This window comes from Temnothorax nylanderi, unplaced genomic scaffold (assembly GCF_030848795.1).
Source record: "Temnothorax nylanderi isolate EJ_2023f unplaced genomic scaffold, tnyl_v1.0 TNYL_tig0117_pilon, whole genome shotgun sequence".
Taxonomy (NCBI): domain Eukaryota; kingdom Metazoa; phylum Arthropoda; class Insecta; order Hymenoptera; family Formicidae; genus Temnothorax; species Temnothorax nylanderi.
Genome location: NW_027249179.1, coordinates 518734 through 533365, shown reverse-complemented (window position 1 = coordinate 533365; position 14632 = coordinate 518734). Strand labels below are relative to the sequence as shown.

The following is a 14632-nucleotide window of genomic DNA, read 5'->3' as shown; positions in this document are numbered from 1 at the left end:
CGTCTCGAAGGCCGCTTCTCGCAGCGAGGCGAACAAATGTTAGATTTTTCTTGCGCCACTCCATACGCTCATGTGATACGTGTTGTATCGAAATTACACCGCTAAAGCGTTGCGCGCAGCGACCACATATGCACGGCGAATGCACCCTGGGCGCATTCTCGCGCCATCCTCGGCGCGTCGTCGCACGCGCGCTCGCGCGCGCAACACCGTTTCAATTTGCGTTCGTACAAAAATATCGTCGAACATGTATAAAATTGGCTCTACCCTCTCACCACAAGCAGGTTGGATATACTACCGCAGCGTTAGCGAAAAAAAATTCTTAAACGTAAATCCATAATTGAAGTGTGTTATCTTTGAAGGAAGTAAAAAAAAAATGAGGAAAAAGAAAATCCATAAGTTTGTCATGCATCGCGTTCACTTACTGTACGCGTAGGCACCTTCGTTGGCATGTTTATCATCGTACGTATACGTATATTTATATATATCCATATTTATATATTTATATTTATTTGTATTTCATTACTTCTATAAGCGGATCACGCGTAAGAAGCAACGGTGAAGCGGGAAAAGGGAAGCTACCGGCCAGGCCACAGAATGTCGGCGTATACCAGTTACTTCTGTAATGTGAAAGTAATCGAATCGCGCTTCGGAAATATACACATCGGAAAAATACGAGCCGCCCCCGCCTGCGTTTTCTGCATTTCAATTTTTACTCTTGCGGGATCAATGCCGCTTGATTTAAGGGGGTGAAATTCCATTTAGTTCGGTGTCGACGGGATCTCGTACGGGGCAGCGCAGCGCCTAGCAATATCCATGGCAATTAGATCGAATAATTAAAGCGTACACTGGAATTCCGATGGACGTAACATACGCGCGCTCTCTGCCGCTCTGTATCCTTTTTCGTTCGATGTCGGCTATTGTTGTTGCGTTAGCGACCACTAGCCGTTAACAGTGAGTTACACGTGCAACCAACGTAGTTGATAGACGCGAAACATTCGCGAATGGATATTCTGTGTGTCTTGTTTGTGCCGAAAAACCTTTCCGATCTCAAATTTTATCCTGCATACGATTATTTCAAAATTAAAACAGATCAGTATATTGAAATATTATTTTAAATAAAGTAGAATTTTGTCACGTCCGTATATGAAGAGTCACGGATCGTGTATGCGAGCCGACGAGTTGAAATGGAATTTCGATAACGGCTGAACCGATCAAGTTCTGAGTAGGCTCAATCGATAGCTTGGGTTTAAATTATAAAAAAAAAATTTTTTTCCATGTGCCTCATCATCGTCTGTTGTCCTTTTAACTTTTTCGACACAATGTAATTAGGCGCGTGATCGGTTGCTTACGTACGTAACGTTTTCGAGACGCGTGAATAAAAGCAGAGCTCGTATAGTATCGCGATTCCTCGCCACGCGATAAGCAAACGTCAAACACCAGAACAATCCCAAGTTTGGTTAACTGTAATGCAAACACTTCAGAACGATTGGAGACTCCCATTTTGTCTCGCTGGTTCCTTTGTTTGTCTTAACGAGTGTATTTTAATCCTCAAGTTTCGCAATTAATCCGATCTCCCTATAAGTCCATCTTGTGTGCCTTGGTGAAATCGATATTGCTGGTATAGATAACAGATTTGTATTTCTTGATGTTGCAGTGTATTACATCCTCTGCTCTCTATCTATCTCTCTCTTTTTTCTTAAAGTTCTTTAAAGCAAAATAAAATCGAAATCGGAAAATTCAGTTATTTTCTATTGCTATACCACAAATAATATTCAATCATAAAATGCTATAAATTAAAATACAGATTAATTATCTTTATGACATTCTTCCGAAAGTATTGTGTATATAAATTATAAAATATTTCATATATCTCTTATTTGCAGAAACTGACTTTTCGTTTCTTTCTATTTCTCTGCTTGCCGAGCAATGTGAATTTGACAAATACCTTTTATTTGCGGTTCATACAGAAAATGTTGTACAATGACTGTTACAAACTGGATTTTTCTGTGTTTGACATTATCGACGCGGCTTTGTCCTTTAGAATTTTCTCAAAATGTCTGGCGATGGAATTGCGGACCGATGGAGAACGCAATATATTTTATTGCTTACGTAATCAGAAAGAAGTTCTTTTAATCATACCGATCAACTTTTTTAATTTGATCTTTTTGATTGCCTCTCTCAGCTCGAATATGTCAATCCGAATTGATAAGCTCACATGTCACGACGTAAATTAACCTGGCCGCTATGGGATGGCTAAGGATAAGGGACATGACTAAGGTTACGTCGGAAGGGGGTCGAGGTTACGTGATTCTGCTTTGGAGAGATAGCTATCCTCGATGTGATCCTACCCCTCTCCCCCCTCTCTCACTCTCTCTATCTCTCTCCCTCTCCCTCCCTTTACTCTCGAACCTAGATTCAACCCCATCAACCGTTACCCCCGCAAGCTTAGCTTAACCCCGAGACGCCACAAGAGGCAATTAACCTTCCGCCAACCCCTTTGCGCACGTACCTTTTACCCCTCTTCACCGAGCTCACCACGTTTCTGGGTCCTACCTCTGTTTCTCGTTCCGTCTCAAATCCCTTTTCCCTCCTTCATCCCTGTATCTGTATTTAGCCCGCCGCTCGAGCTCCTCGCCGCGCCGTAACCGTTGATATCCTACGCTACACGTCTGCATAATCATGCTCAATTCCCAATGCTAATTAGAGTCCATGCCGGGTAGCCATGCCGGTAGTCAACGTATACGCGAATACGCGTCAACCTCCATCACCCGCAGAGTCACATCGGTGTCGGAGACGTGTCCCACATCGCGTCACGTCGTCTCGAGAGAGAGGAAAAAAAAGGGGACGGTAAAAGTAGCTTGTGAGGGCAGGGCAAGGCGAAAGGGAAAAGGGCACGGCGGCGGTGGCTGCTGCGGCGTGGCGATGCACGTGGGCGCAAGAAACCGACCGAACTCGCGCGCGCGAAATCGATTACTCTCTTCGCGGCTTCGAATTTTTGCGGCCGTTACATTATCAACTACTTACCGGCGGAAGTGGTGTGGCGAGACGGAACACTTTTATCACGGAACAAAGTAAGAAATCGATTTAGCCTCGGCGTGAAGCGTGTGATTCTCGGTATGCGTCTCAGATCGGATACGGATTAAGTATCGACACGATATTACGAGAAAGCTTCCCCTTTCCTTTTTTTTCTCCCCCCGTTTATCGCGCTCTTTCAATCCGCTCTTCTGAGAAGCGTCCCCTTTGGACGGCGTCGATTTTCGTTACGAACGACGGTACGCGCACGCACGAAGGTCACCTGGACATTGAACGTTACGCTAATTAAAGGTTGCCGGTACGGATCGTAATTGCAACCTTGCTCCTCCTTCCACGAAATAACCGGCCACCCAAGAGACAGACGAAATTGATGATATATACGATTTCATTGCTCGCCGCGATGACCTTGACCAGAAATGTCGATTCGAAGACACTAATATTTGTGCCTTCAATAAGAGCGACAGATGTAGCGAGTAATCAAGCGCAATTGCACCTAATTATTTCGTTCAGTAATCCACCGGCATTATCAGCACGTGTGCATACACGAGCGTGTAATTATGCCACTTTAAACCGGGGAGACGAAGATGCAGGAGCAACTTCGATCAAGTGATACGGCGAAGTCGATCGGTTTCCTTACGTTGGGTCAGCTGCGAGGAAATGAAGTTTGGGACGAAAAAGAAGATGCGTCTGTAATAGTGTCTAATAATGTATATACGAGAACATTCGTAGAGATGGGCAGCGATCATTTTGCTTCCATTTTTTTTTTAATCGTAGCGTACGAACGTGTCCCTCTATCGGTCTATCCCGACGCGCGTTTAGACAAACTCCGCGATCTGCCCATCTAACCGAATCTAATTGAAATTAGTAGAACGCCTCTGCAAAGCTTCCACCCTTCTACAAGGTAAGCGTGGGTGGGTAAAGGGCATGCTCCACTAAAAGCTACGTATATTGGCTGCAACCTCGCAATGCGGTACACTCATAGAAGTTTTGTATATATAAGTACGAAGTAGCGAACCATCTGAATTTCTTTAGAAAGATTCCAAGAGAGAGCCGCGTGAGAGTGTTACTTTTGCTGTAGATCACTTCGAGAATCGTGACACGAATCGCACGACCCTCTTAGCGCCGGCACGCACCGGTTTTGAGAGAACTCACAGGTCCATGTGAAGTCAGCCAAAGATTCGTTAATAGCGATTTATACGCAGGAAGACGAGATTGACGATATACCGTGGGGAGCTGGTGGTGGAAGTCGTTCAGAAACGACGCGCGGAGTATCCGCCGTCGTACAACTTACAGAGACTGTCGGTGCGCCCGGCCATGGAGTGCATACCGGGCACGGAAACGGAGACCGAGAGCGCCTCCTGGTGCTTCAGCATCTGCCGGCGTCGCTGCCAGGTGAAGGTCCATGCCGCTATGATGGCGATCTGGGCGACGAGGAAGACGGTGCCAGCTACGATCGCCTCTCCCAGATTGATGCACATCCCCATTGTCGACGATATGTCCTCGCTCTCGACGAAAACGGTGTCCCTCGTCGCCGAGGTGGCGTTCGGTGACTTACCGTCGCGCTCGAAGCCGAACTTGTCCGTGATCTGGATGGACTGGACCAGGAGGAGGTCCTCGCGGCTCTGGGAGCCGACGGCGGTGGAGCGACGACGGCGACGGCGTCTGCCGAAGGAGATGACCGAGCGCAGCTCACCGGTCGTCTCCTCCTGATCGCACTGCACGGGCTCGCAGGTCGGCATGCACGGGGTGACCAGAGCGCGGAATTGCACCACTTCCGAACTTGGGAACTTGAAGGCGTCAAAGTGCGACAGCAGTATCTGTAAAACAAAAAAGAGAAAGAAGATAAGTAACTTGAGAGTTTGTAAGAATAAAAGGAAATTACTGACGAGAGCGTTATACAAATCATAGAATATCTAATTACGGAGCTAATAGAAGTGCTTTACGATTTTATGAATGCGAGAAATCAATTTAAGACAGCGGCATAAATTACTGCTTCGGACGAATTGAATTAATTTGAATCCTTTTCGCCGAGTAGAAAATTATTGCAGCATTAGGAAGCGCATAAATTTAAAAGAGCGATGTTTACGCATATAGCTTGTTCAGTTTAATAGAATATTAAGCTAAACATTTTGATTTAATTTACGAGAGAGAGAGAGAGGCGAGGTGTAAAAGATTTATATCTTAATTTTCTCTAAATTTGATGCTCAATAATGATGATAAATAAGCGAATGTCGTGATCTTTGCTTTTTAATTTCCGACACGGCGTGTAAATTCATTTCAGGGAAGCACAGGAAATTCGATACGTGGAATGTAATAAAACGAACTACCTCGTACTCCATCGGTCCCTTTCGACGGATTGCAAGTCACGTAACCAATTGTTTCACGCCGTTACTTGTCGCCTCGGATAATACATAAACACCTGTGCCGAATGGCTCCTCGGAACGCAACGATTTCGCCGCTCGGAGCTTTTGTCGTGTCCGCATACCGTTAGCAAACTACAGCGCCAATATTATGACATTTGCGGCGCGTTATATCGTCACCACTTCTCTTTCACCCGCTCTTTATTATCCTGGTACTTACGTATAGAATTTCCAGAGTTTTTTTCATCGTAAGAAACGAATTAAAGTGCCATCAGGCGACGACGTTAACTGAAAGTGGTGGTGTTTGCGTCGGATTTCGAAACACCGACAGATTTATACCTGACTTTTTTCACCAAGTTAGAAACTACCTAACAATAGCAAATGTAATCAGCGTGAGACAGCTGCGAAACGCGCGCGTATCTTATTGTTTTTTGTTTTTTTTTACATACTCGTAATTCATACGCGATGTCGGTGGCTGTCGACTCAACTAAGCAGCGTCGTGTCGCATTAATTCTCAAATTCCGACACGGGCGGTCGTAGAATTCAGTGTGGATGCGGAATAATGGTAATCTTACCCCATATGTCGCTCTCACATAAATTTTCAACTATATCCCAAAGTCAGCTCGCCGGGGCGCGACGGCGTGATTTTACTCTCGCGATCGCGGGGCTCCTTACACGCGGCGGTGTAAGGAAGAAAAAAAAAACCGCTTGGTTCTTACGACAGACGAGAGGGATTACAGAATGCGGATGTCAGGAATCGCGTAACACGGGCGTCGGCCGTCGCACGCAATATGCGTAAGAGATGATCGCTTCAAACTGGTTTTTCACGTCCCCGCGGCAGCTGCGTCCAATTTTTTTTTCTTCGTTCTTTATTAGGTAAGGCCATATAACGGCAATTACACAGGATTATGACATGAAAAACAGCCCAAGTACCCGCTTTTACGCGCGCCATTAGAGCGCGGGTATATCCATCCCGGCAAATGGCGCGACCAAGCGCATCGTTGTAATTCCCATTTTCTCGCGACAAGCGGATCTATCTGTTAAAATCTTTTTTATTTCGTTTACAGCCTATCGCGCTTATATTGCACGCAAGTTTTTCCACCATCGCCTCGGTACACCACGCTGATCGGGAATTGGTACGGGGAATTCAAGTCTCTCTCTCTCCTCCCTCTCCCCTCCTCCTCCTCTGTTTCTTTCTCTCTTTCTCGCTTTCTCATAGTCTCCTACAAAACGAACGTATGATAATCACTCGTGTTCGCTCGTTAGGCTCGTCGTCCGCGGAGTAATCTCGCGATCATCGTTTTACCCGAGAGGAACGCCGCGCCGGCCGTAATATATTCATAGGTACGTCCGTGCACCACGGCCCGTCATTGATTTCTCTTCATTCAGATCATTCACTGCACGCTCGCAGGGTCAAGTCCCGAGACGCGATCTTTCCCGAAGCTGAACTCTTTGAGAAACTGAGAAAGGCCGGGAACGTAAGGTTAGGCGCCACGCTCGTGTGCACGTCGAAAACTGGTTTCTGCGGCGCATCACCAAGTTCATCGTATTTACACACCGGAGCGCGTATATTATCGGCGGGAAGTAAGACATTAAAATATGCTTCGTTCTCCACGTACAGCTTCATTTAGCCGTTTCTTTGCCTCGCTTGCCCGCGTCTAGTGGAACGAGCGGAACTTTATTAACCCAACGTCATCCCGCGCAGAAAGAGTAGCGGAAGGTCCATTCTCCGCGGGGGAAAAGCGAGAGCGATTGCACATTCGTAGCGGATGGAAGAAGAAGCGTAAGCGGATCGAAGGAAGAGGAGGAAAGCCCGGGGACGCGAGAGTTTGAGAGGCGGAGAAAGAGAGAAACATAGAGAGAAGTATGTACGTAGAGCTGTACGCGCCGAGAAAAGAAACACATACAGCCGCTGTATCCGCGGCATCTGGTACGCGCCGACGATAAGTCTCCTTCAGCGGCAACGACGTCGGCGATGGGAAAGGACGGGAAAGAGGAGCCCGTCATAAATGTACCGCATCAGATCAGTCAGATCGTAAGACTCGCCGCCCGCGCTTTTACGGCGCGGCTCAACCTGATCCCGCTTTGTCTGCTTTATAAGTCAGCCGCGGGGGCTCTCTCTCTCTCTCTCTCTCTCTCTCTCTCTCTCTCTCTCTCCCTCTCCCCTGTCCGCCTTGGTTCATCCCTACACGTGATGTGTAGGGGGGTTGCACGCTCCCTTACGAGTTTACGTACACGGACGTGGCGGTTGAGAAATGTTTCCAATTTCATTCAAACCGGTTGTGAAATGGAAGAGAGCCTTCGTACCGCGGCCCGGTTACGTGACGGACATACCGAAAAGCAGCCGAACTTTTGGCAAATTTCTGGTTAGACGAGGCGCAATGCTGCACCGTCGCCGAGGATGCAGCGCTCCGCGCGCGCTTTCACCGCCGACGATCGTTTCTCTTTCTATCCCGATCTAGGATTAATAAAATCAACGGCGATGTGTACCGGTTGACTTGCGCGACGCGTTTGCTTGTTTATTTTACGAGCCACGTTTGTACGAGACAAATCTTTATTCTCAGGCGGGGGCATTAATGGCACGAAGCTCTTACACGTGTAGAAGAAACTTTCATATGTAGAAGATGCGACATACATGGAAGATATTTTATACCAACGGTATAAATATTGAGAAAGTTTAGGATCTTCATCTTTAGATATTGAACAATTTGCTTTTCGAACAGTTCGTTAAATTATAGATTTCAAAGTTCGACAAACATTTATATAGTCTTTGTCTTATATTTGCAAAAATAATTTTATTCGACAGAAGCGGAAACACTCATATTTTCTTTCAAAATTTAAGTCTATATTCCTTATATACTTTTCAACATTTATTAAGCATTCTTTAATGGACATCAATTCACTTGCTCTGAATAACTATCGGAATATTAATTGTTAGATAATTAATTATTGTAATGGTAATCGCAAACGTTTTTATCAACCTGAAGCTAACGTATAAGTACTAGTGTTCCTGGTAATAATTAATTATTAATCCTTTATTAACTCGTGCTCACATCTGCGGGAGGGAAAAGGTCTGCCAGCCTCCTGAGCTGAAGAAAGACAAAGAATGAACAAGCAACTTCCTGCTATCGGTATATCTCGGGTCAAACGATGCCCCTTCGTTTACCGAGAATCAATGTTGCGAACGTTTATTACCATATCATAATGACGGTATACTGTCGCAAACGACGGAGATTATTGATAGCTGATAGCGTGGCGTATATCAAAGTTGTTGTCAGGCGTTTTATCATTCATGCCAGTTCGACAGGTAAATAAGGTGCGTACGGATAATAAACGGCGTGAAATCTTCGCGATGAAATCTTCTTTTTCAAGTTACGTTACGCTTCTACAGATTAGAATTTACATACATCCCGTCTTGATTAAACGCGAGAGATGCAAAATTGAATACAAGCGAGAAAAACTTTTCTCATTCTTGGCCGCTCGACAAAATTCACCCGAGAGATAAGCAAGCATCAAGATCTCTATCTTCGTATCGTAGCGCTCGACAGGAAATGGGGTTAGCCCTTCGTGATCAGCCGCGGTCAGGAAACGAGATCAGCCCGAACGTGGTGGTGCGCACGTTCTAAACCGGAAAAGGGCGCCACGACGCCCTTGATACAGGAACGACTGTAGGTGATATATCTTGATGCCCGGCGTCTTACCGTACGTACCCGATATAAATTTACTCTTTGTTTCTACTACGACTGTTATTACTTTCTAATAAAGCGATATTGCGCCGTGGCGCGGCCGTGCTCGCGCGAGCAAATGATGTGGAACGACGAGTTAACGAGGCCGTGCGCCTCTCTCTCTTATTGCTCCACCTTCGCTCCGGCTCCACTCGTTCTCCTACCTGCCACTATCGTAACGATCCGTTTGTTTTACTCGTCGACACGTGAAGCATCAGCCACGCGGTCCACGACCGCGTGCGGGCACATCTGGTCGAATGTTGCGCGCCACGAACACAATGTAGCCAAAGAAAATCCTTCGTGTTCGCACTTCCGCGATACAAAGAGAAAAACATAATTGGCAAAGTCCAAAGCCGGTTATATCGCCGCGCCGCGCGCCGGTTAGACTAACGTAAGAACGACTGCTCGAATTATCGGCAAACATTTTTATAGGTTTATTAATGCCCAGCGCGCCGCGCCGCGCGCGGAATCGTAATTCTCATTGCGGCGGCGCGGCGCGGGCGCGCGCGTCCGACGTTATATCGTGCGAGTCATCGTGCAAAATGTACGAGCGGTATATGTGTAATTGGTCTATCGAGGTCAATACGTGGCGATCGCCTATACCTATTAACCGCGCAAGAATTATTGTACTTCCGCCCTAATGCATTTTCGCTCTTCAGCTCACCCACGATACTTCACGCATCGCGCGAGGAAAGAGTAGAGGATTAAACTATTTTTTCGCGATCTAATCGCGATCGCAGAGTCAATTCCCATGTTACCTTATGCGGGAAACGCGGAAGTAATAATCGCACGCTCTATACGAGCTCGGTCGTTTTGAAACGCAACGGCATTCCATTATTTAATGATCCGTCTTCATACATTTGAATGAAAGACGTCCATTCTCAATCATATCTCGCCTCTTTTTTTTAAAATAATTTTATATGAGGCAGACTGTGAGAACTTGTGCGACAAACGTGCTTAATTGTTAAACGTTATTTTATACAAAAATTATATAAAAGCTATTTAATAAAAGCTATTCGACAAATTACGAGTGAAAATCAGAATATTTAAAGGTGCCGATCGAACGAATCTCGCTGTTAAGTTCTTATTCCCGGCATTGGGGGCAATCTTACGCTCCCTTATGTGGAACACGCGGAAAGTAATGATCGTTGTGCCAGACCAATGTGCCCGCATGCCATGCATGTCACGGCACGTCATCTCCAAGACGGCGGCGCATCATCGACGCGACCTATTACAGGCCGGGCAAATTGCTTCCCGTCATAAAATCCGTTCGGGTGATGGATTAGCATGAAGTCAGATCGACCGGTTGACTCGTGTCTGCTTTTCCATCTCGCTCTTTTTCCATCCGGTCGCTTTACGCCCGCGCGTATTTTCGAGGCACGCGCGCGTTTCCACAAAATACTCGTCAACGAGCATCGACGTTATAGGCGTCAATCATCATGATCAACTTGTCGCCCTCCGGGTATCGTGTACGATCGTCAAATTGGAATCGATATATATTTATCCGTCCTTTCTATTATATCTTCAGGGCAACCACGCGCGTGTATAGGGTGTCTCGGATTTTACCCGACAAATTATTACAAAGTTATAAACAAATATTAAACACGTAATAAGTAAAAATGGTCATGTGACCTCTGAGATCGTCTGATTTAACGCCTCTTGATTTTTACTTATGGGGAACTTTAAATAAATAAGGTTTTTAAAACTCGGGATGGGTTCGTACAACACGATAGTTTTTATCCAAATAGCTTTTCCTTCATTGTTTACTTTGTACCGGCTTACGACTGCGATGCATGAAATGATTGAGTGGAAAGACGTTTCTATTAAAGCGGTATCAAGAGGAACATTTAGAGCAAATACCGACTACACTCATTTCCTTGGAAATAATTTTCCATCGCTGTAGCGCTACGTTAACGTAAGAAAATTAGAAAGAGGATATTAACCGCGAGGGAGAAGCTTCCGTTTGTCTGTAACATTTTATTTTTCGATTCCACCGATGGGTTCTTTTTTCTCACAAGTTTAATTAAGCGCCGGACAGGATTTTTACAAAAATGGCGAAACGATATGATACGCTGGAACTTACCTTGCCAGTGTTGACCGATTTGTAAAGCGGTCCCATGATGACGTGGTCAGTGGGGCAGCCGTCCGAGTCGATCAAAACAATCTCACTGGAGTCGACGCCGTCCATGGCGACCAGCTCGCGGACGAAGATCTCGTACGGGCTGTTGGGGTCGAGGATCTCGAATTTGAGCGCCAAAGGATCGCCGACCTCGGCGGAGGGGATAGCTTCGTTTCCGCTGCGATCGGTAATCTTCATGGCGACGTTCGGCGAGTCGACGATCACCTCCTCCGAGAGAGCGGGCGTGATGTCGCCGTGCACGCCGAGATCGACCTCGTTGGACACGGTCTTGTTAGTGAGGTCATACTGGCAAGTCACAGCCAGGCCGAGATCGGAGCTGGTGACAATGGTGTCGTGATGCTGGATGATCACGTCGTTCAGGTACCGGCCGAGGCCCTGCTGCCTTATGTTACACTCGAGATCGTCGTACGCCATGCGAAGCTCGAACTCGAGCGCGCCCTTGATGTCCTGCACGCACGAGTTGGGCGAGCCCTTCGCGTAAACCTTGCCGTAGAAGAGCTTGCTCGTCTGAATTCGGGTCACCATGTCGCCGGCGCGGCAGTCGATGGTCACGTTGTAGCAGGAGCTCAGCTCGTACGTGGACGCTTCCGGTACGTCGAGGTACGGCTCCTGAAATTATCGTTTGTTTTCGGCCCGTTATTCATCGCTCTCCCACCAAGTATCATATTCGATGTACATATCGCGCGTTAATGCGATTTGTCGCGGTATTAATTTAAAGGAATTATAACGGGCGACACAATGGTAAATTCCAAAATACAGATATTTCGCAAAGCACGGATATTTCGCAATTAAACTTCACGAAGCTACTACCCCGACCGATTATTCATCACTCTTCTATTTTGCTCGCTTCACCATGGTTGGGAGATTTTGATAGCTTGCATCGGGCTTACACAAAAACTTCCAGAGAATTTATGACGAGAATCGAACAACGAACGAAAAGAGTAATTCCGCTAAACCGTACTGTATATTGGGGTCTTCAGTGATATAGTTCGCATAGCAATTATATTACGATATTCGACAACGCGCACACATCCTGAATAGGAGCGGGTGAAATCGGCAATTTACACAGAAAATATCTCGTCAGAGCTTTTTTCAAATACAGGTTTTTTGTCTATCGAAAAATTCTAAAAGGAAGTAGGTGATTGAATTGATTTTCATTTCTGATGCAATATATTACGTGAAATGAGAATATATAACTTTATTTGTACAAATAATTAACCATGTTCTTTATTCTCCAAATCTAAAACGTCACGTTCCAATCTATTCGATGCGATACATCAAAAACCAATAATTATCAATAATTTATATATATACATATACATATATATATATATATATATATATATATATACACAACGTATATGGATGCATTTTCATTTATATCGAACAGAATGATAATCCGCTCTGATTCACGCGCTTGTCACTTTCAAAGAATTATTTGAAATCCCTTTATACAACGCTATTTATCGCTCCTCGTTCGAGACTCGATGGTCCTCTACGATGAAACAAATTAATCGCGGATATTACGCTGATAAATACTCTTGACGTTTCGCGCTATCTCCACAGTTAATAATTTGTATATTTGTGGAGATGCCGCTGATGTGCTTGCGTAACCACCCATAGAGCCCGTCACGGATCCCACGCACACGATCATCTTCCCATTACACATATTATTTGCTCATCTCCGAGTGAATAATCGCGCGTGAAACCCGTATATGGCCATCCATATACTGCGACGTTGAAATGATATTCCGATTCGCTTCACGCTGTTTAAATATTCCACTACAACGATTATTCGTACGAAGAATTGTTTAATGCCCCGCTATTGGTATTTGTTTCCGTATATTCGTCGCGCTGTAGCGGTGTGCGCAAAAAGGTGCTGCCGATAATCGAACCCGACGAATTGGTGGTCGCTAAATTTTTCTTTTGATTTTCCTCCGGGACACCGAATGCGATTCACATTCGGTCGAGCTCGGGTAGTTCGATAGGGAAAGCGTCTGCGATGAAAACTCGATTTTCCACGAATGCGCCCTCGGCGGATTGTTCAACCCCGGTTTGCATGTGTGCGACGTAATCGCATTTATAGAAAATCCCCACCGGCCCTTTCAAGAATCCCGCACTGCGATGCGGCGAGCGAAACGACGCGCGGTGGTCGCAAAGCTGCGCGCGGAACTCTATTTTAAACACTCCCGATGAATTAAACCGCATACGGCAAACTCAGCAAGTAAATCGGAACGCGACAATGTCCGTTTCTCGCGCGTAGCAACAATTTCAGTTTCGCTTCGCGAAATTCAATTCGCGAAAGTTTTTCCTCACACAAACTTAAACTCGCTGTCGCTGGTATAAATTGTGTAGATTATTCGCGTGATAATTTAGAATCACTAAGAAACTCGAATTTCTTACCTGAATGTCGGAGAGGGTGGCGCGGGAATGATGACTGAGACGGCAGACCATGTCACCGGTGTCACCGTAATCGTAGGAGTGACAGCGGAACGGCGAGTTCAGGCACAATTCGCGGCACTCGTCGGACGTGCCGACGTCCTGGTAAACGGAGTCCACGGTCTTCAGTATGCGGCCGGTCAGCTTCTTGAATTCGCAGAGTTTCACTGGCTCCTCCACGCAGTGGTTTTCCAAATAATCCACACCCTTCGCCGCCTGGAAGGCGCTCGAGCCAGCGACCGTCAGCCTATCCATATCCGATAGCTCGCACTGCTTGGTACCGTTGATATAATTAGCGGATCTGAAATTCAAACGAAACATTTTCATGAAGAACTCGTCGCGTAGCGACACCAATTAGTTTCTTATCTACGAACGATTTCGAGTGCGCGACTTGTATTGTAAAAAAATTAATGGTTATTATTTCGAAGCAATTAAGCGTCTTCAGATAAACTATGCCCATAAATACGACGTGTGCGTATATTGCTTCTAGTCATTAAATGCACGGCGTTCGGAAGATTATATAGCGTAAGAGAGAAATGCGGTCCGCTTCGTCTCTCCTGCGATAAAAACATATCGCGGGGAGGACGCACATGCTCTCGGTTGTTGCGGTCATCATTCCGTGCTAATCCTGGAAAGCGAGTTATAAAGGAAACACCCACGCACGAACGAATCCGAGTCGCGCCGGATTCCGTTTCTAACGGGGACACGCGGAATCCGCACGAAATCCGCGTCCGCCGGAATAATTGCTTCCCGCCCGCGTTTTACTGCATCGTAATAATGCGTGGTTAATCATACTAAACGGAGCTAAGCGAGGAGTAATTGAGAAAAACGAAGAAAATTAATTTGCCAATGCTAATCCTTGGGAGAGAGAAGTGTCGTTGCATTGTTCATTCTCATTTCTCTCTTCCACGTCTGCCGCGTTCTGGACCGCGCGG

The 14632-nt window shown here is 46.0% G+C and overlaps 1 protein-coding gene across 1 annotated transcript in view; it reads right to left on the bottom strand.

The window, feature by feature from the left end:
* Positions 1-3998: 3998 nt before the first annotated feature.
* Neo (ZP and PAN domain-containing protein neyo) overlaps positions 3999-14632 on the bottom strand; it is a 66275-nt gene continuing 55641 nt past the window's right edge. Inside the window, exons 3-5 of the mRNA XM_071712920.1 lie at positions 13662-13998; positions 11202-11867; positions 3999-4850 (exon numbers count right to left, since the gene is read on the bottom strand). Of these exons, the coding sequence (XP_071569021.1) occupies positions 4284-4850; positions 11202-11867; positions 13662-13998 (1570 nt within the window). The 3' untranslated portion in view covers positions 3999-4283. The remainder of the gene's footprint in view (positions 4851-11201; positions 11868-13661; positions 13999-14632) is intronic.